Here is a 22389-nt window from a genome sequence, read left to right as displayed (position 1 = left end):
GATGGCATCACGCAGTCACTGCAGATCCATGATGCGACTCTCCCGTTAAACTACGTCCCAAAGGTGTTCTTTTGGATTGAGATCTGGTGACTGTGGAGGCCATTTGCATACAGTGAACTCATCATCATGTTCAAGGAACCAGTCTGAGATGATTCGAGTGTTATCCTGCTGGAAGTAGCCATCAGAAGAACGGTACACTGTGTTCATAAAGGGATGGACATTGTCAGGAACAATAAAAATGTAGGTTGTGGTGCTGCCACGATGTTCAGTTGGTAGAAAGGGGCCCAAAGTGTGCCAAGAAAGGATCCCCCACACTATTATACCACCAGCCTGAACCGTTGATACAAGTCAGGATGGATCCATGCTTTCATGTTGTGACACCAAATTCTGACATCAGAATGTCACAGCAGAAATCAAGACCGGGCAACGTTTTTCCAATCTTCTATTGACTGATTCTAGTGAGCATGTGTGAATTGTAGTTTCCAGTTCTTAGCGGACAGCAGTAGCACTTGGTGTGGTATTCTGCTGCTGTAGATCATCTGCCTCAAGGGTTGACATGTTGTGGGTTCAGAAGTGCTCTTCTATATACCTCGGTTGTAACGAGTGGTTATTTGGGTTGCTGTTGCCTTTCTATCAACTCAAACCAGTCTAGCCATTTCAATCTGACCTCTGACATCAACAAGGCATTGTTGCCAACAGAACTGCCACTCACTGGATAGTTTCCTTTCCGAACCATTCTCTGTAAATCCTAGAGATGGTAGGCGTGAAAACCCCAGTAGATCAGCACTTTCTGAAATACTCAGACCAGCTCGTCTGGCACCGGCAGCCATCCCACATTCAAAGTCACTGATACTGATGCAGATCGTCTTGACCATGTCTACATGCTTAAATGCTATGGGATTGGCTGATTAGAAATTTGTGTTAATGAGCAGTTGGACAGGTTTTCATAATAAAAAGGCCAATGAGTGTATATTATTGCATTGCAAAACGAAATAAGGATCAGTTTTTACAAAGAAAAAAATATTTATTCGGCAACACTCTGCAGTGACAAAATCATACAGCGGTAGAACAAAAATAAAAAAAAGGGAGGACATGTCACAAACAAAGGTTGATGTAGTGGTAGAAACCTTTTTCATTGAAGCACTTGATTGAACAGTAAAGAAGTTGGCACCCCCTTTAAAGCTTCACTCACACTGACACAGTTATTTAACATACATACTGTAAATAACAGACATTCTATACACCCACAACAGTTAGGACTGTTTTTGTAATTCTGTTGGCACAAACTGTTTAAAAATCTCTGCTGTGACATCATTCAGCTTGAAGTCCACTCCTTCAGTAACTGAAATGTAGTGCATGATATTAAGTCCAAGAAATTAAAAAAGAGCATCAGGCTTTTTAAGAGTGAGACATCATTGATTACAATGCCATCATGGACCAGAAACTTGATGGCTTCCTGGATTGTCAACACCTGCTTCATAGAACAGACTGCACACTCAATCAGTTGTGTAAAACAGGAAGTAATCTGCAGTGTGGTCAGGATAGGAATGGCCAGATTACAGAGACATAAGGCAGACAGCCAGGAAGAAAAACTTCCCTTACTGTTAGTTTACCAAGAAAACAAAATTCTATTAAGCACAGCCTCAAAGTATCTAACACTAAAGTATCTACAGAAGCTCAGTGAGATCTTAGTAAGCATAAATGTGGGATTTTATGTTTTTTCATTAACTATCAAAAGATTGTATTTTGCAACAGTAGAAAAAAAGCAAAACATCTTTTGACTGATTTGTTATGCATGGCCTGATAAAAATGGAATCAAATAACCCTGTTTGACAAAAAGTCTGCTGATTGTTACGTGGTCAGTAAGTCATATAAGACTCAAAAATGACAAAATAAAACTTAAGTCAGAGTCTGTAGAAATCAATGATTGAGAGAATCCTTTTCAACACACAGGATGTGCGGTGACATCCTAAATTACATTTATGAAAGACGACAGAATTAGAGTTCCAGTTTGAAAACGAAAATAGGATGAAGAATTCTAACTAACAAACTAACTACCAGTGAGGTTTACGATTAAGAGCATTTAAAGGATTTAAGAGCACATTTTATTTGGCTATGATTCAACATTTCTGGTGTAAAAATGAAAGGAACAAACGTTAAAGGCAGTAGAATCAATGAGTTAGTGGAGCATCTCTTGAGCAGTGCAGTTAGTGTCAGTGGCAGTTTGGTCATTAGGTCATTATGAACCATCAAACACTGCAGTCATAGTCATAACAGTGGTCGTCTTCCAAAGAATCGCTAACTTGAATTTCATTAACGGAAAATGGACAAAAACCTAAGCTGTTGAGGTTCTAAACATTGAACTACACACAGTTATTTAAAAGATCAAATTTAATTTGAAGACAATGGCAATGATGTTCTGCTTTTTTTCTCCAACTTAATAGCTGGATTGTAGTTTGGTCAGGTCCATGAAGAGTTCAGAGTAAACAGCATCTTTCTCTGAAGCTCTTCTTGTTCTTCTTGTTTTTTCCTTTTCCATTTTTATCTTTGTTTTCAGACATTTTCTTTCCTCGTACTTCTCGCATCAGGTCAAAGAACACCTGGAGGAGTAAAACAAGCAATCCATGAGAAGTCATAAATCTAATATTTATCAGAAAGCCCTGAATTTGACAAGATGTTGGTTTTTAGTTATGAGTATGAGTATTTTGTGGGCACACCTTGTCGACATTGGCTCTGGTTTTGGCAGAAGTCTCCACGTACTGGACGCCCCACTCCTCGGCCTTCAATCTGGCCTCATCCACAGAAACCTTCCTGCGCTCCTCCAGGTCCGACTTGTTTCCTACGAGTAAGAGAGGGATCTTGTCCTCTTCTGCCTTCACCCGCAAGATCTGCTCCCTGCAAGTACAATGAATGTCTTCATTCCAAATAGAAGATAACGCAGAACAAGACTAAATTGAAATGTCCCAATAACTGACATTATTACAACAAGCTACGCTTTTAAGAAAGTGATACCAAATGTACTTTTCAGTTGCTGATTCATTATTTACTTTCAGATATTCTCTGTTGTCTAACATGAGTCACATTCACAAAAAAGATGAGTGAAAGACAGATGAGCAACACTGAAAAAGAACAGCTAAAAGGCGATAAGTTACCAATTGTTAACACTGTATCAGTAGCTTCCGAAAAGGGCAGTAAGTAACGTGTGTGTGTGTGTGTGTGTGTGTGTGTGTGTGTGTGTGTGTGTGTGTGTGTGTGTGTGTGTGTGTGTGTGTGTGTGTGTGTGTGTGTGTGTGTGGTTGAGTGGGTGAGAGGGAGTGAGCAATAAAAGTGTGAAACTGCGAGTGCAGCAGAGGAAAAGGTTGGCAGTAAATTGTCAATTTGGCAGGACACGTACAGTGTAGGTTACAGTGTGTCAATAGTAAATGCTGCAGATTCTGAAGATCAAAGAAAGGCTATTTTATTTTTTTTCTCAACTGGTGGTGAAAAAAAACAACCTCATTTATCCTGGAGGTAGGACTCAAACTTTACTCCTTCATTTGTATTAATGTACATTTTGAGTGAAAAAGATGTTGTGTGAGCAGGAAAATACCTTAAATGTCCTATATTATATATATAATTATTTTAAATCCCTGCTTTAAATCTAATTAACCATAACTTTGCAGGGTTATGTAATGGATTAATACTACTAACTAAAATCTGTATTTTTGTTTCAATAGGGTTTTTTTCACCACTCATTAAAAACGTTCCTGTTCCAACAAGCAAATGCTAATAATGTAGCATAGTATTCAAAAAACATTCAAGCTTAGGGTATTTTACTAAAGGCAGACTTCCGAAACGTTCTTACCCAGATTCTGATTTAGTAGAACAAAAGAACAGCAGATGCTCATATGACAGTTCTACCAGAGTAGACAGCAGCAAAGAAAACCTTGTTTGTGATCTCACAAACAAGATGGGCGTAAGCACAACACTTACCTGAACTCCACAGTAGCGCTGAAGGACTCGTGCTCTGTGATGGAGAAGACCAGCAGGAAGCCCTCCCCGCTGCGAAAATAGTTGTCCCTGATGGCAGCGTAGTCCTCCTGACCGGCTGTATCCAGAATGTCTATCTGGACTTCCTCCCCATCCAGGACCACCTTCTTCCTGTAGCTGTCTGCCTTGGTGGGCTCATAGTCCTCCACAAACTAATTATGAAACAGATGAATCTGATTGTTTTGTTTGGCTTCTTTTATTGCAAATTAAACTTCCATTAAATCCAGGGACGCCTCTTATTACGGGTGCTTTTTTAAAAATATATATAAATTCAGTTAACTAAAGGAGCAAAAATGTGCACCAACCAACGGTTGAGCAGATTACAGGTGTGTGTTTGCTTACCTCATCATACATGAACTGTAGGGTGAGAGCTGACTTCCCCACGCCTCCACTGCCCACCATTATCACCTTGTGCAGTGCCAGAGAGCTCTGGTTTTTACCTTTACTGGTTGCCATTATTGGATTTTTCTTTATGTCTCTTTCATACACTCACATCCACTCATAAACGGATCAGTGCTCAGGCACTCTCTGACACAACCTGTGAATGACAGAAGTGGGAGCACATCAGTACTACCTACAGTAAATAACCTCCATAAAGAGAGAACACAAGTGTGTAGACAAGTGTGGGGGGACAGATGGCACTTGTTACTTAGCAGCTTTCACTGCGACAGTAACTTGCTGTGCCAAGGCACTAGGCCTCGATCCAACAAATCTTCAATTCTATCCCCCACCCTTCCACATTAAAGTGCCAAATTGCCCACTCATGAATCCAAGAACTTTATAAAGTTTGTCATCCAAAAGTCATTTCAGCTGATCAAATGCAATGAAGTTATAATTCTCCACTGCGTGTTAGCATTTCAGAGTGGATTAAAATAGGATGTCATATTTTAACCTCGGTCTAAAGAATCTGCCCTAGATGGGCTCCGTGCTGTTTTTATTTGACTTAAATATCTTTGTCTCTTTTGACACAAATACCCCCAGACTGCAAGCTGACAATGCTGTGAATGCCTGCCTGTCGTGTCTTAACTTGCAGGAGATCATTGTATGATGAGTGTGATACATGTACAGATTTAGCAAGACTAAAAAAATTATATCTGTTCAAACAGGTCTAAAATCTGTAATACTCATACAAATTACAATTCTTCCGCTTCTTCTCAAAGTACATGAATAAACTATTCATAAACGTGACAAATGTTAGCTACATTTGAAAGACAATAAATGGTCTTGAATTGTTATATATGATGAATCACCAATAATTACTGTGGCAACCGTTAATATTAATAAACAAAGATTGGGTATTGGCAAAAATATCAATATGAGCATGCCTAGTTTGTCAAGTTGATCTGACTAATATGAGGATTCTATTATATGGCTAAATGTGGCCTGGGCATTCTTTTTAGGTACAGGCTCTGCTCTCTATTTTCTACAAGAAGAAAAAGATTTTGATAATTAGAATACAATTGACCTCTGAATGGTGACTAGACTAAGTACACTTGGTAGCTCCATGATCACTGCAGGGGGGATGGCTGATTATGAAAGTGGAGAACGACTCCTTTACCAACAAATGTTATGGACGTCAGAGTCAAGCAAAGACAATTTGGTCCCCTCAACAACGAGTTAAACCAACACAAAAAGCCACTGAATGGGTATCATTACAGAAAACCTCCTAAGACCGGTTTGAGTTTAAGTCGACCGCAAACACAGCAGCTGCAAGTGCGATGCTTAACCTTTGGGTCCGTCCTTCAGGTCCTGAGGGCCATTGCAGCCTCAGTCTAGAACATCAGGAGCCTAACTGTACATATTTGTAGTCATCAAAGCTGTCAAATCAAGCTGTCAAAAGCTGTCATCAAATACTGAGCTGTGAATAGTGTTAGATCATCATTTTGTGCTCATGTCATCTATACTGCGCTGCATTCACCCTTGTTTTGTGTGACTGGCTGGATGCGGCAGAAGCACACGACTACATATTTACTGTCATTTTTAAGGATGGTTCATAAGTCCACATGTATATATGTATATGCCTATGCATGTACAACAAGGAGTGTAAAGATAATTTCCCCGTTTGTGTGGACAATAAAGTGTGTTTAATCTTTAATTTAATCTTAATCTTTAATCTTAATATCAGTTTCGTATTAAGAGATTTGCCTGAAGAAGGTTATTTCTGTAAGGGTTTTATATGTGTTATATGTGTCAAGTGTTTGATGACATTTGTGTAATTACACAGTGTTCCTGTGAAGGTAAATTGCATTTAAAATACCATCAAAACAGCCATCATGGCCTTTTCAACGACTGTTTACACAGCCTGCCCTTTAATTGTGAGTCAATAGCTGAAGTTGAATGAAAATGGGCCAAAAGTTCACCTTAGGCCACTGACACTATATGTGACCAGCATCATTTATTCCAAGTCCAAGCCCATCACTACTTAACACAAGCTAATGTCAATCTGAAGTAAGACGCACTTGAGCAAGAGTTATAATAGAAAGACTTGATATCTGAAAAATCTGCCAGTACTGCAATTGTGTCACCGTCACATAATAACATACCGTGTCTGCTATCATTTTATTTCCATCTAAAGAGAGCAAGACCTCTCCCCTCTTCTTGCTGTGTCACACTAATAGGGAGCACTGAACTGATTCATAACATATCAAATTCTACCCCTCCCCAGCAGTAAGTATGCTCTACTTCAAGATTATTCGGTGAGCTCAGTGTGCACAAACAGTTAACCCACACAGAATTACTGATGGAACAAAATGTGATGATGTGTCAATTTTTTTTTGTTTTTATATTATGGTGTCATTTATAAATACAGAAAACATGTGACAGCCAGATGAAAACATATAAAATATCTGCAAGATTCAGCATGACAGACTTCTGATGTGAAAGTAGGCAAGCAACTTTCACATAAAAGTCTACATATTCTGATCTTGTCCGAAAGCAAAGAGGGAACATGTGGTTTGCATCAAGTTGATGTCCACATCAGTATGCCAGCCATAGCGTCAAGCTATGGATGCAGAGGAAGTAGCATCGTGGTTTCTCTACCCCTGAACAGGAAGTGGAACTTGATTTGTGCTCTTCCTGCCTTTGTTATCATTAACCAGGCCAGTGAAAGAGCTACCAGCACAATATCCATATACACACATCTTGTAAAACTGCCTAGCTCAGCTGAGGTCAGTTTTTAAATTATTCACTTGTAACCCAGTTCTTTGTTCATGCAGATACTTATCCCAGAGCCATATATAAACAACAGTTAATAAACTGAAAGATGGTATACAGATCTTCTTGTCTTTCTGTGATACAAGACAGTGCTTAGTGGAAATTTTCTGAAGGGAACTTTGGGCCTTAGGGAGGGGCTAAACCATACAACCCACCAACTGCAGTTCACTATTAAATTGCAAGCAGGGCTATAATGGAGGACACTGGCAAAAGGGGAATTAATATTAACAACTGACCCATATATGTACAGAAATCTGCTTGTCCTTTTTAGGGGGTGGATATTCGTTGAGGAGTGTCATTTTACAGTCCACTCAGATTGTACAACTAATCCAATATGGATGACATCAGCACTCTATTGACCACAGGAATTTGTTAAGCTTCCCTTTGAAGGACAGGCCAGTGCACTATTCCAGCTCATCTTACGATTCTAGAAAGAATGGTTAAAGGTTTGCTGAGATTCACAGATACTAATGAAAAGATCACGACAAACAGAGCCTGTGTGATGCAAACAAGGGTTATCACAGTGCACAAATTCAGCAACATTCACAAAGATAGGATTTCACTATGAGCAAAGTCAAATCACGAGTGTCTGAGTCACATTTGAACCCAATGAATCACTCCATCAACTCCATCAATCAAAAATGATTTTCCATTCCCATCTGATGGAGAAAGCAAGGGGTTTTTCCCTTACAGCTGATATGACACCTAATTCCAAGCATGAAAAAAGATTAGCTCAGTCTGGTTGTTTCTTTCATCACCAGAGCAGCTCATCTACATCTACATAAAATTTCATTTGGTTCGAGAGTAGGAATGGTTAAGCTGTTTCACTCACACCATGTAAATACCCAACAGATGGTGTGATGTCACTGAAAGGATGAAAAAAATGATGAAATTCATCTAGATTATTGTGAAATTCATCTCCCTTGCAAACCTATTTTGCTTCTTGCATCTGTGACTCTTGTTACATCTAAACAGATCCTCCCTCTCTACATATGTTGCCAGCAACACACAACTATTTCAATAACACACTGGCTGGAAATTCAAAATCTTGCCACTTCTCAATCAATTTCTACCACTACAAGACAGAAAGGGTTCTTCAGGTGGAATGAAAGATGGTGGATTTTCCTATTCAAGAAGTTATAATTACAACACATTGGTGAGCAACCAATATTATGTACAGAAGTAAATTCAATCATGAGGGAAGTGAAAAATTTACTCTTTTGTGACATGCAAATTTTCCTATTCAACAAGTCATAATTACAACACATTGTTGAGCAACCAATATTATGTACAGAAGTAAATTCAATCATGAGGGAAGTGAAAAATTTACTCTTTTGTGACATGCAAACAATGTGAGCCTTAACAGTAATAAACAGTTACAGTCACCTCCAGTGCTTGTAAAGAAATAAGCAACACTACTAAAAAGGTACACAGCAGCTAGATAAAATGTCCAAAGAACATCCTACAATGCATACTAACAACCCCTTGGCCAAGGGAGAGCACAGAGGAGCCTTTGACGAAACAGAGCAGCAGCAAACTAAATCCTCTCAGAGGTACAATCCTTCCTGCTTCGTTGAGACTAAGCAGGGTAATGTTTTTTTTCTAAATATTAAAGGGCTCATCTTCTATGTTTCTTAATGTGGAAAATGTCATCAAGCAGTGTGGTGCAGATCTTGTCAAGTTTATCACTTAGACAAACACTGTTAAACTGAATTGGAGAATATGTTTTTGGATTTAACCTATAATGAACCATATCCTCCTTAGCCTCATATTTGCAAGCTTCCTTTAGCTCAAGCATTTCATTAGAATGATTCAAGATCATGCATTCAACAATATACTGACCACAACTCTCAAATACCATTAAATCTTCCTTAGTGTATATTTCTTAATTTTTCAGTGAAGAAACACAGTATGTTCAGTTAGACACCATCTAAACCATGCCATGTTCCTCCTATTCCTTCTCCTTCTCATCACACCAGTGTGTTCATGGCAAAAATGGTCATGGATTCATGATGCCTGTTAAACTCCCTCAAAGACTTGGGAATTCCTTTGAAAAGCTACGACTGTCAACCACTTTCTGCCATGGAACACTTCTGTATTGGAGCCTATTGCTTTATATAAAAGTAAGGTTAATCGGCTGGTCTAAGTCTCTCCATGAACAAAACATCTACACTCTTATGTCATATGCTACGTATTCATGGCTCATACTAAATACCTTTTAGCCTATTTTTACACTGCCAAAGAAGTAACAGACATGCCAAGTAATACCGCAACTGATCATGCATTTATATGTGTATGTAACATCGCAGATAAAGTACATGAAACCACTATAATAAACTAAAAAAGCAGGTACCTGACTACTTTCCATAAACGGTCTCTGGTACACAACAATTGGATTCATTGTATTTGTTCACTAACCTTGAAAAGAATCTGGGGATAAAATAATCTGTAATAAGCAGTTAACATTATATGTATGCTTAAATTACACTGAACAAATTGAACTTGTTTTCATTACACCCCTTTTCCTGAGTTGTAATTACTGTTTAACAAAAATATAGTGAAGAGTAATTCTACTGAATTGATCTCAAACATGTTTAAGAGCAACAGCCTTATAATTTTTATACCTCTTTGCTTTGGTGTGGAGAAACTCAACAGGGTAAATTAAAGTCTGAAACAAAAGTAAAATCTGTTAAGTGTGGAAAAATTCTCCCATAGCTGTTAATTTTTCTACTTTTTATCAGGTTTTTCTCATCACACATACTGTATTTCAGAAGATGATCCTCAGACATACAAATGACCGTAACTATCTCCAAGACCTAGATGAACCATGACAATGTCGGTCCAACTCAATGACAGCTCACAGATTATTATTCATAGACCAAATGAACAAATGTTTTTTCTTCCACAAGCATGGTTTTACTGACATTAATGCAACATGAGAGGAAAATCCTCACTATCACTTTTTGACAGAAAGTAATTTATGGGAATTATGGGAACTAGAAATGCACATGCATACCACAATTTCTCGTTCACTTCCCATGTCAAAGAGAAATAGGCTTGCACCAACTGTTCAGCCATTTCCTTTCACTTAAACTGCTGATATCATTAGAAGATAGTTTTCTGACTAAGATGCTTTTACATGCCATGAAGCCAGGTTGTTCAGGGACCTATTCAAAAAATAAATTTAGAAAAAGCTAGGAGCAGTAGATGGGCTCTTTGATAGCAGGCAGCCAAGTTAGGCACAAAGTGAGGGAATTAGGTCTTGCAGAAAATACTTATCAGTGTCACAGAGAGTAATAGGAAGGAAGCAGAGGGCTTAGTAAAAACATTAAACTGAGGAACATGAGTGGACTTAGAGATAAACATCCAAACGATCTCAACGAAGAAATAAATCCAGGGCCAGCTCAGCCATACCAATAAGTCCTTTCCCCATCACTGATGTCATTTACAACAATTCTAAAGCCAAGCAGAGAAATTAATCTCAGTCAAAATAAATCCCATTCCAACTCTGTTGTTTTCTTTTAATGGCTACAATGTAACTAGCATTGCTCAGGTGTCAAGGTGTAGAACCAATACTTGTTTGAAAGTCACTGGTTAGTTTTAACTTCATAAGGTGACTGTCTGTGGCACTTTCCGAAAAAGTCTATTAAAAAAACAAACAAACAGGCAATATACGATTAACTGAAATAAAAAAATATTGGAGAATGTGGACACTGGTAGTGCCTAAGACTGCTAAACAATTTTTAAAATGCTCTCCCTGAACACACTGATTGTAATGCAATCAGCATTGTGCTCATGAGATGTTTACAACAGAGTGGACTGCACACCACTGCAGAGGTGTTCATTGTAATATTAAACAACATTCACTGAATTGGCCTGAACTCATACATTAAAAACCATGAAAAACTCAATTGGGAAATGCACCATAGGTGTACTTTGCTGAACTTCAGGTTAACTGGACAGTCCCAAATTGGCGTGTGTGTATGTGTGTTTGTCCATCTACATGTGGCTTTGCCTGGTGTGTACCCTGCCTCATGCCGCCAGTCGACTGGGATAGAATCCAGCTCCCCGCGACCCGTGAGAGCGGATAAAGTGGGTTTTGAAGATGAATGAACTTGGAAGGCACCGTCCCCCTTATAAGTTGCTCATTTTGGCACACCAAGAAGGAGCTGCCCACCACTCTACCTCCCCCTGCATACGTACAGGTCCCTTGTGCGTGTTTGTGTGTGCAGGGCCTGTACACACAGAGTATGCCACTAATTTCCCTTCAGGGATTAATTGAGTATATAAAATGTAAATAAAAAATAAAAAATTAATAAAGAACTTCTATTTACACTCAGAAAACTATAAAATAGAGAACACTGGTTTGAATAAGTTTGTTCTTTTGATGAGCTAAAGTTTTATTTCATCATTATTTGTTTGTACAGCTGATTACATCCTGCTTCAAAGCGGTGATGTATTGAAATTGTCAGTGTCCATGTGTTCATCCTTCTGTTCATCCACCAAATATCTTCACAACAATTGCAGATAGAAAGATGAAACAAAAAGCACATTACTCGGGCGTCAAAGGGGATGAAAATGAGATGATGACCTTGAGAAAAGTAGGTCACGGTCAAATTTCAACTTTTGCACACTCAGGAACTGAATAGGATAGAAAGACAAGGGAGAAGGCCAGTGTAAGGCCATAGATCAAAGTTAGTGCTTTGATCTACCTATGCACTAGCTTTGATCGATGGTCAAACGCTGTCTTCTCCATCCTCTTCTCTCACACCAACTACCTTCATGTCCTCTTTCACCACATCCATAAACCTCCTCTTTGGTCTTCCTCTAGGCCTTCTGCCTGGCAGTTCAAAACTCATAGTCATAGTGGTAGTAAACTTTATTGTCAAATGTACCATGTATGCATGACATACAGTACTGATTAAATTACAGTCCTCTCAGACTCACTGGCATCCTTCTACCAATATATTCACTATCTCTACTCTGGACCTGTCCAAACCATCTCAGTCTGGCCTCTCTGACTTTATCTCCAAAACCTCTAACATGTGCTGTCCCTCCGATGTACTCATTCCTGATCCTATCCATCCTGATCACTCCCAGAGAGAACCTCAGCATCTTCATCTCTGCTACCTCCAGCTCTGTCTCCTGTCTTTTCCTCAGTGACACTGTCTCTTGACCAAACAATATTGCTGGTCTCATCACAGTTTAAATTATTTACTCACTTTAAACCAGGCCTCATCTACCCTTGAAATAGATTCATTTTAAGTATGAATTTATCAATTTTCTCAAACACCAAAACAAGACTTAATATTATCACCAAGATTGAAAAGATGTCACCTCCCAAGTGTCAATTAAAGAAGAAACCAAAAAAGACTGTTGGGAACTGAAAAAGTTACACCCGTCAGCAAACGGGAGCATCAGTAAACACAAGTGCCAAGTACAATATTCAACAGCCAGTACATGCGGGTCACCTCTGTGAATAGAGCAGGCTTGCATGTTGGCACAATTGACAGCTGACTATCTTAGCTGACAAAACAAGCCACAAAGCAAGGTCTACGGATGAGATCAGTAAATAATCAGATTACACCCCACAAAGTTTACTCATACATGACAAAACTGAGATGTGGAAAAACACTGTTAAACAAACTACACTTTATTTGCTGACAGTTGGGGTTGTACCAATCGTGAGCTTAGGCAACCCTGAGCCATCTTGGGTGTGTCATGTCTTGTGGGGAAAAAGTTTTCTGAACAATCCACTCAGCGTCATTCTCAGCGGGATAAAAAACTATATTACAACAAGTTTTCGTAATAACAAGCTAATAAGGGAAATATTTTACTTCGCTAAAAAACCCTTCTAATTTTTTTTATGTTAACCTCTGTCAGACATGTGAGGCACTTTTGTGAGCTGTTGAGTTAATAGAAATATAGTGTGTAAGCTAACGCTGATGTTTGACAGCAGCTGACAATCAACACAACGCTAATAAAGGTGAACTTCAGTAAGGTGTCTTTCGTCTTTACCAAAAGTCAAAAGCAAAACCTCCTCACTTAATTGGGCACAAACATTTTAAAGCAAATCGATTAAAGAAACAGGGAGCGTCTACAAATAACGCAGATTCTGCTCACATGACGTAAAAGATCGAACGCGTAGCTAGCTCTAAAATAACTCAAACGGTGACGTTAAAAGTTGCCACTATGTCAACGACAAAATCACAGCATATAGAAAAACTTAACATTGAAACAACAAGAAAGGCAAATATCCAAGAACGAATTCTGAGTTTATTTGCTCTCGTTTGTATTATTATTTATTCATCTCGCCTCATTTTGGGTCCATTGGTCGCCCGTCCGTCCATAACAGGTGCGGTACTTTGTTACTTCTTGAAGGCCATTTTATCAAACCACCTCTTTATCCACTCAATATGAAATTTTTTAAAGCCTTACCCAAAGCAGGATGTGTATTTCTGGCCTCGGCTGGTGTTATCTTAGTGACTGCATTAATGTAGCACTTCGAGGCATTCGTTCTCTAAATATAAACCGCTCCTACAACAAAAGCCCCACCTTCCGGATGTAGAATTAAGATGACAGGATGTTACGTCATCAACACGTCTCATTCCTTCCGACCTGTCATTGATTACTTTGAAGAAGATGTTCCCGTTTGAAATTTCTGAGCCGGTGAATTCAGTTGAGTGACTTAAAAAGGAAAAAAGTAAATAGAATGTAAATAGAATGTAGAACGTAATATAGAATGTATATATAAGTTCTATATGCAGAATGTAACCAACATCTGATGGTCAACTTTTAGAGTCATATTAAGATAATCGGACCTGTCATAATTAAATGCAAAACCGCTGTTTAACTTCAATCAACATGTTCCAAATATTAATGTCTGGATGATCTATTTTTATCAAATGTACTCTTTTTTCCATTTACGTAGATATCATTTTATTGACATAACATATTCAACTCGGATTCTTTTCGGTTTAAAATTAAGACTGAAAAGACATCAAAGAAGATACATCTAGTTTTTCAGCCATTAATATTACATAACCAAAGACATTGTTATTCTGATATATGAAGTATATAATTCACGTTAAAATAAAATTAGATGGATGGATGGATGGATGGATGGATGGATGGATGGATGGATGGATGGATGGATGGATGGATGGATAGATAGATAGATAGATAGATAGATAGATAGATAGATAGATAGATAGATAGATAGATAGATAGATAGATAGATAGATAGATAGATAGATAGATAGATAAATAGATAGATAGATACTTTATTAATCCTGGAGGAAAATACACATATCCACTGCTCAGGCATTATATAATGAATAAATACAGGATAAAAAAAAGAAACACTGACACCAAGGACATAACACAAGACATACAGTACACTAGCAGACACATGTAGTATTAACAGGACATATACTTAATTATCACTATACTAAATTATCACTACTACTTATCACAAATTAAGAGCATTTTGTATAACAGAAGAGGCTGTAAAATGAAAAAAGAGGAAACATCTGAGACAGTGCAGTTATACTGTTTCCTCTGCATCCCCAAATAAGAATAAATCTATTATTGGGAACTGAATGGAATGGCACAAATGGGTACTTTTACAGAGTTGTGCTATCACTGTGCTCTCCCAGCTGATTTTGTTTTACCTTATGACAACATGAAAAAATATAATATGCACTCACATTATTCTTTAATTCATTTCCTCCCTTGATCATTTACAGAGGGGAGATTACCTAACAAAGTGGTGCTGATCAAGGGCACTTCAGCCTCTGCAGGGTTTCCCACACATACAGTCTTGTACACAGAAATGGACTGAGATAAACTCCTTAATTAAATAATGTCTTCTCTGTTTGAATACAAACAAACCTTCCTTCATTGGCCTGTTTAAGACTTTTGTTCATGAGGAAATCTGAACACCATTTTCCAGACAAGGAAAGAAACTATGCGACCCATTTCTTGACTTAATTATAATACGTAACAAAACTGCACTGGGGAGACCAAAACCTTATGACTGAGGTGAGGTGGCCTCACTGTTCATATACAGTGTCCTTTTCTGCCCTTAATGAGGATTTCAGTGTTATTCTTTCTATTTTCCTACATTATTAATGGCCCCAACACTATTTTATGCTCTTCATTGCACTATTGACCGAGCTGAATAACTGATGATGTGACGACAGCTTGAGAGTCTACAGGCCTTTGTGGCTCTACTTAGCCTTTTTGTCTCTGTGGAGTTAATTGATTTAATACACTTCCGAGTGTAAATGCTGAGAATCCCTACATGCCATACCAAACAAATGCATAGACCTGAAATATACTCCACTCCTATGCTAATATTAAGGTGGTTGGGAAATAAATTGGCAGAACAGCATAGTGGGAGTGCAGACCTTAAGATTTTCTCTCCTGTTTTGGGTTACGTTATGCCTGCCAAGCATGCATTCTTAAAATCCCTGGAGAACCACCCCTCCCAACAAAAATACAAATTGTAGGATTGAACCCAATCAGAATGAGTTGTGAATCGAATTTGCGAGATAATGCAGATAGGTGTTCTAGAAATACACTCTCCCTGCTCAAATCAGAAGGAGCAAATATGCAGTCTCTTATGATATACAGTATACCTAAAAAATACATAAATTAGAATGAAGCTTGCTGTGTAACCAATGTTAAATTTTCATTATTTGATGAAAAATATTACAGAACAAATGTTTACTGAGTGTCTGAGAAGTTTTCCCCTACGATCTCTGCCACTTCAGATACAGAAATTTCGTCAGGTGGGATTTGCCAGTCTAATTCATGCAGAGAAAAACTAGATCTGATTATTTCTGTGCCTTTACAACGATTCTCCTCTTCCTCATCACTGAAGGTGACTACAAAAATGTTGATCTAGGCAAACTGATTTGGATTAAACCTAAAAAGCACAAGAAACAAGAATATCACATTTAAAGAAAGCTATATACAGTATCAATTAATACTGTATATAATACTGACTCTCCAGTAGAGGGAGTCAGAAACCTCCTCAGAGCCTTAACAAAGTCCTCAAGGTCTGTCACATGCTTTTAAAAGCCCATTAAAAAAGGGGAATGGAATATTGAAGGCTTTTACTGCTTGAAATAATTTTATGTACAGCATTTCATGTTCAATTAAATTGATTCTACTTTGATGGGCATAAAAACTTGGTATGGTGGTACTGCGGTGCCACCTTAAGGTTGCGGTCCAAGATGTGCACTTACATACTACAATAAAGACATTTTGCTATGTGGGAGTCAAACCCTTTAGAGGTGTCCAAGACCATAAACCATATCCCTGATTTAGTATCATTAAATATGGCTTCAGTGTCCAAGGACGATGAAAATTCATCTAATTTCAACATGGAGAAATTCCTTCCCCATTTTAAACTTTTATACAGTAAAAGTTTTAACTATTCAGATCAGGCACAGACATTTCAAGTAAGTGCCATTAGTACCCATATAATAAGCATCTAAGTGTAGAAAAATGGCAAATGTGAGAATTTGGAAAGATCAATACTTTTATTGACAAAATATGTGACAAGAGCCTGTGAAGCAGAAAACCAGCTGTACAAAATGATGGCTGTGACAAAAGGAACAAACATGATTTCTCTGCAGCCTCTGAACAGGTATTGTATTATAAAAACATGGTCAATTTACTCAGTTGCATGCAAAAACAGTAAAAATATTTAGTGTGTCATTTGATCACTTTTAACAGTACAACTTTTTTTGAGCTGAAAATTTTACCCAGTTGATGGCAATCCTAAAAAATTGTTAGCAGGCTCATTTATGCCCATGTGTTAATTCTCCTAGTAAATTGGACTTTAGTTTTTTTATGCAACACAAGGGAGTTACCAGTCTATTCTTTACCAGTGTTCAGCCTCACGCTTCACATTACATCATCAGCACATGAGTTTCATTCTTGTGTAGTGAGAGAAACACTGTGCCAAACATTACATCAATGGTCCCCAAATCCAGCCCGACTCCACATTTGGCCCGGCCCCCTGAAAAGGACCAGAAAAAATGCTGAACCACCCCAACTGAACGGCCCCAAAGCTAATCAATCCAGAATGGAAACGGCACCTTGCATTTTCAACAGATGTGACAGAAATTGCTTAACAGCTCTAACTTAAAGCTGAGAGGCCACGGCAACACATTTACGACATGTATTCCCACATAAAAGAATTTGAGGTGAAACTAGCGCTGGTTTTGGAACAAATGAAAAAGCACAACTTCATCCATCTCCCTGCTACCCAAAATATCTCTGCAGAAAACCCAACAGTCCTGTTCCCAGCTGAAAGGTGTGTGGAAGCACTGGAAATGCTGAAGGTGGAGTTTGTTGTGCGATTCCATGAACTACAGGCTAATGCAAAATAAATTAATCTTCTCTAGAACCCCTTTGTTGCCGACATTGATGAAGCTCAGCCGTCTTATCAGTTTGAGTTGGCCGAGAAAAACTGTGACAATCGAAGGCGTCCCTTCGATCATCAGTTTTTCTGTTACAAACTGACCCCGGCACCTACTCAGAGAAGGGAAATCATGTGGCCCTTACAAAAAAAAGTTGGAGACCCCTGCATTACACAGTATGTACAAAGGTATAAGACACTAAAGCAAAATCCAGAGATGGCCAGTAAAACTCAACACTGTGTCCAATATAGCAGTACACTCTGAAATTCACTGCTGCTCCATACTACTTGTATAAGTCATAAAACATTCAAATATAAGTTTAAAATATACAATTTTTATCCAACTTTGCATTAAGAAAGGTTTCCTTTATTTGTCTGTGCTACAAGCAAATTATTTTTTATTCTTTTCTCCTTGTCACAAATCTACAGAAGCAAATATATCATCTATTTCATCATGGCTGTCACTATCATTGGCCTGAGATGCTGTTGTGTGGCCAGTCCTGTGTCTTTGCTCATTTCCTGTTGATGTAGACGCTGTGAAGTCAGTCCTATTCCATTGTCTCTTCCTCAGCTTCTTTTTGATACCAGCTCTCAGTGACGAAGACCTCAACCGACTTGTAAGAGACTGAAGACAATTTTTCTGGTGAGCTTTTTTCCACATCATGGCAGCAGACTGACAAGTTCTTGATGCGGAAGCTTGGGGTGATAACGTGCAGAGAACTTCTTGTCTTAAGCTAGCCAATTTCCTCTGGACCCTTGAGATGAGGGGAAATTATGGAACAATGAGTATAAGCAGCAACTGTGTTATCATGAACTACAATGTATTATTTTCCAATGGTGAATATTTTGGTACAGTGCAACAGAGTCAACAAAATGAAACATTACAGACTTAAGTGTAATGGAATGCACAGCTGTTGGTAACAAAAACCCACTGAGTATTTGTTCTGTGGTCTCTTACTTATAACCTGCTGCCTCCAAGCCTTTCAACCTTTGACACTTTAAAAACACAGATGCTAGGAGAGATTTCTCCTTTTTCTTCTTCTGAGATTTGAACCAATCGATCATTTCTTTGAGATGTGTCATCATGTCAGTGACAGTTGCAGCCTGTTGCACTTGTTTCTTGAATGCTTCTTTCTTGTTTCCGTGTGTTTCCTGCAGGAGGTCCTTACCCTTTGGTACCAAAAGGATGTAATTATTAGATAACCTGATTAGTGGACAACACTCAGCAACTCAATATGTGTTCAGTAATAAAGGATAAAAAAAAATCCTCTGTGTGGCTTACACACCTTTGTCCAGTTTCTGACAGCTCGGAGAAAAGGCTTTAGGTCAGTATCAAGAACTCTACCTGTGCAGAAAAAGAAAACATAACAGTGATGCCAAAGTTGTTGTAATACGATTTGTTCTTTGTGGCGTAGAGAGAAAATTAAGCTTTTTCCTTTACAAGAGATCTTATTTTGTTAACTTAAGTTTGTTAAGTATCTGAAAAGCCCAACCACCATACAACATAAGGTACATCGAGTGAAACAAACTGAACTGTAGTGCACTGTGTGGACACGTGTCTACATTGAAATTTAAAAAAAAAAAAGCAATACCTCTTTCAATGGCAACGCCCAAGTCTTCTTTGACTTTTCCTGTCCCCCCTTGGTTCTTGACTTTAAAAGGCACTTTATCTCTCTGCTTCTTGTCCTTCTCCTTGCAACAAGAAATGTGTGCTGACAGTTTGGACAAAATAAATGCATCCGTATAACCCAAGAACTGAGTAATATCTGTTGGCAGGGAGGAGTCTGTAAGAAAGGCCATGGGCTTAGCGCTGGCAACTTCTCTGTGGAGGTCCAGGAGGTGTGGATACAGAGTGGACAGGCTGGCCAGAATGCCACGAAAAATCACCCTGAAGCAGCCAAAATGCAGGTACATTTAGATCGAGGAAGCTAAACAATAAAAACCGAAGTTTTTCTGATGTAAATTTTAATTTTGCATCTAATTCTGTTCCTCAGATGTAATGATGTGTGGTGGTTGAGCACTCACCAGAGACGACTGAGCATGCTGGTTATCACAAGATTCAGGATAACAAACTCCCCCCACTTCATCTGCTGCTTTGAGAATCTGAGGCAAATATCTTTAAGGTAAACAAACATGTGGGGACAGCAACTCAGACAAGCCTGTCAACAAAACAGAGCACCGGCTACAGCTTTGAAAGTCAATTTTAATAATCCTTGATGAGTTTGTATTTGCAATGCATCACAGGAAGAAAACAAAACAACAACAAACAAATTCAGGTGTTCTCTGGAAATTCAAATATTCACAAAAGATTTCAAATGTAATGCTTCATTACACACAATAAATTTATTTAGATATTTATTGCGTTCATCGTGTCAAAGGAAGCTGAGGGCAGATTACTTATCATATGTGTTGGACTGCACCACAACTGAAAAGGATACACGAAAGCTGTGCTGCAGCGATCCAGTGTGCAGCTCAATAGCTGGGCACCTCCAAGAACCTTGAGACACAACCACTCCAGGAAGGGTTGGCTGGGAACATCCCCCTTACCAGACCTGATGCTCAGGACTCTAAGCACAGACAGATATAATCAACTCAACACAGTTAGCAAGGCAGTCAGAGACTGTAAAGTCCCGCGACACCCCTGAATTCAACATTTTTGGGCGTTCGTTCCTCGCGGTTAATGTGTTCCAGAAACCACACACAATAGACAGATAATTTGTCGCTCTATCGCGGAATCCATCCTAATATTTACGGTAATCTAAACTTATATGAACCCTCACCATATTGATATTAAAGCACCTTCTATCTGTATTACCTTTTCCCACACTCTTATCAATTGTACCCACAAAAAATTTTATGACTCATGGAAGTCCAAGACTCACAGAACGTATCGCACGTCCAGATGCCATCAGTCAATAAAATGCACGTACGGTATCACGTGACTGCCTTCCAAAAATCTGTGGAGGTGAAGTCGTCAGTGTTTATGTGCAAGGGCGCAATTTAAAAGTGAAAATTTGACCTTGCCGTAGTTTTCCGGGTCAAGGTTGTGATCTAATTTTCATGCCCTTGCCTCCCTGAATATAACGCCTTTTGTTTCGTCTTTCTATCTTATCCAGTTCATGAGTGTACCAAAGTTGATGTTTGACCTTGATCTAGTTTTCTCAAGGTCAAGGTCATCATATCATTTTCATCCCCTTTGCCGCTCGAGTAATGTACTTTTTCTTTCTTCTTTCTGCAAATATCTGCAACAGTGTTTAAAATATTTGGTGGATGGACGGACGAACACACAAACACTGACAATCACAATACATCACCGCTTCGCGGGATGTAAAAAATAATTTCTCCATTTAAAATATTTCTGTGATCTACTGTATGTATTTAAAGAATGTGAAGTGGAATAATAACACGATTTCACTGAGGACTCGGAAGCGTGATGACCCTTGTATAGCTTTACTTCAGTGTTCAAATAAAGCAACTGGTTTTCTCCTAAATACTTTGGAAACTGGAATAAGGCTTTTTTTTACACTGTGTAATAACAGTCTTTTCCTTATATTTATTTGGCTTGTTGTTGCTTTATGTCTTTTTGTGATCTATTAAAACGGAAATATCCAAACCTCATGTAGAAGATCAGTACGACAAACCATGTTGGATTTCTGAATTCACATGCAACATGAATCATAAAGCACACAGCCGTGGTTTGAAGGTGATATGCTTTTCTAGTTTTTGTTTTTTTTTCAGGACCTGCATATGTACTGTGAAAAGAAATATTCCTCCTGCCTACCTTTGGATTTTGTTAGGACACAGCTCTGTCAGGTCCTGGACAGCAACATCAAGCTTCATGAGCTTCAGCCTGTTGATGCATTGCTCAACCTGACAGGGACACAGCAAACCATGTGAAATGAAATGACAAAAATATAATGTACAGTACTTCATTATGTTTCTCTCACCAGTTTTAGTCCTTTGTAAGTCTTGTTCCCTCTCAAACTGTTTTTCAGGATGTATAGCAGTTCGTACAGAACACGTATTTCCGTTTGAAGAATGTGACTCCGAATTAACTTTAGCACATTGTGACTTATCACCATCAGTGCTTTCACTGTCGCATCTGAAACATAAAAGCAACATTCCAACATCACTATGCATTCACTAGCAATGGCAGTCGTTACCATCTCACGTGAATAGCGAACTGCACTTTATCAATGTTTAACAGCGGATTTTAGCGCAAGACACCACGAAAGAACATAAAAGCCACGCAGGCTGTACCTGTGGTTGAGCTGAAGGGTACACGAACACTAGAAACGGCGCTGGGGAAAGCAATATTTACTCTGTTCCAGGGCTCTGCCATGCTTGCTACCAACGCCAACGAAAAGGGACAAGAAAAAAAAACCGGTTGATGAGGGGGTGAGCCAATGAGATTCGAGGACATGAAGACGTCACGCAATCCTTAAAGGTACAGTGTGGGAATGTCTTCACCCAATGAGAGAAAGAACAGGAAGTAGAATAAAAATACCGTATTTAATTTCTGTTTATAATTTACATGAATGAATTGGCTAGTTTTAAAATAATTTGAAAAATTAATACTTGTATTTGATAAATCACATGTGTCAAACTCAAGGCCCGAGGGCCAAATGTGGCCCACTTCATCATTGTATGTGGCCTGCGAGAGGATAAGAGTGTCTAAAAATACACGTCAAAAGTGTGCTTTGACCAAAACT

The 22389-nt window shown here is 38.6% G+C and overlaps 2 protein-coding genes across 3 annotated transcripts; both read right to left on the bottom strand.

Moving 5' to 3' along the window:
- Window positions 1–1014: 1014 nt before the first annotated feature.
- On the bottom strand, window positions 1015–13802 carry ralba (v-ral simian leukemia viral oncogene homolog Ba (ras related)). Of its 2 annotated transcripts, none has more exons than XM_068329384.1 (5): window positions 13681–13802; window positions 4372–4567; window positions 3973–4181; window positions 2718–2895; window positions 1015–2600 (listed from the first exon to the last, which is right to left on the bottom strand). In XM_068329384.1, the coding sequence occupies exons 2-5, from the start codon at window positions 4483–4485 to the stop codon at window positions 2478–2480; spliced, it is 624 nt and encodes a 207-aa protein (XP_068185485.1). In that variant the 5' UTR covers window positions 4486–4567; window positions 13681–13802; the 3' UTR covers window positions 1015–2477. The 2 variants fall into 2 exon arrangements, with proteins under 2 accessions (XP_068185485.1, XP_068185486.1); XM_068329385.1 differs by lacking the exon at window positions 13681–13802 and adding an exon at window positions 13558–13678.
- Window positions 13803–16821: 3019 nt separating this feature from the next.
- On the bottom strand, window positions 16822–22037 carry nepro (nucleolus and neural progenitor protein). The gene is made up of 9 exons (XM_068330097.1): window positions 21938–22037; window positions 21625–21779; window positions 21459–21547; window positions 20116–20244; window positions 19703–19780; window positions 19270–19565; window positions 18964–19022; window positions 18636–18847; window positions 16822–18432 (listed from the first exon to the last, which is right to left on the bottom strand). Exons 1-9 carry the CDS (start codon window positions 22017–22019, stop codon window positions 18093–18095), a joined length of 1440 nt encoding a protein of 479 aa, XP_068186198.1. The 5' UTR covers window positions 22020–22037; the 3' UTR covers window positions 16822–18092.
- Between the last annotated feature and the right edge of the window lie 352 nt (window positions 22038–22389).

This window comes from Antennarius striatus, chromosome 12 (genome assembly GCF_040054535.1).
Source record: "Antennarius striatus isolate MH-2024 chromosome 12, ASM4005453v1, whole genome shotgun sequence".
Taxonomy (NCBI): domain Eukaryota; kingdom Metazoa; phylum Chordata; class Actinopteri; order Lophiiformes; family Antennariidae; genus Antennarius; species Antennarius striatus.
This window is presented reverse-complemented; position numbering and strand designations above follow the sequence as displayed.

Coding starts and splice junctions, on each gene's coding strand:
- ralba (XM_068329384.1), bottom strand. CDS start 4,485: ATGGCAACCAGTAAAGGTAAAAACCAGAGCTCTCTGGCACTGCACAAG. Junction 4,182..4,371: donor TACAGTTCATGTATGATGAG/GTAAGCAAACAC, acceptor TTTCATAATTAG/TTTGTGGAGGACTATGAGCC. Junction 2,601..2,717: donor CCAGAGCCAATGTCGACAAG/GTGTGCCCACAA, acceptor TTACTCCTCCAG/GTGTTCTTTGACCTGATGCG.
- nepro (XM_068330097.1), bottom strand. CDS start 22,019: ATGGCAGAGCCCTGGAACAGAGTAAATATTGCTTTCCCCAGCGCCGTT. Junction 19,781..20,115: donor CGCTGCAGCACAGCTTTCGT/GTATCCTTTTCA, acceptor TATTTGCCTCAG/ATTCTCAAAGCAGCAGATGA. Junction 19,023..19,269: donor GGGCGTTGCCATTGAAAGAG/GTATTGCTTTTT, acceptor TTTTCTGCACAG/GTAGAGTTCTTGATACTGAC.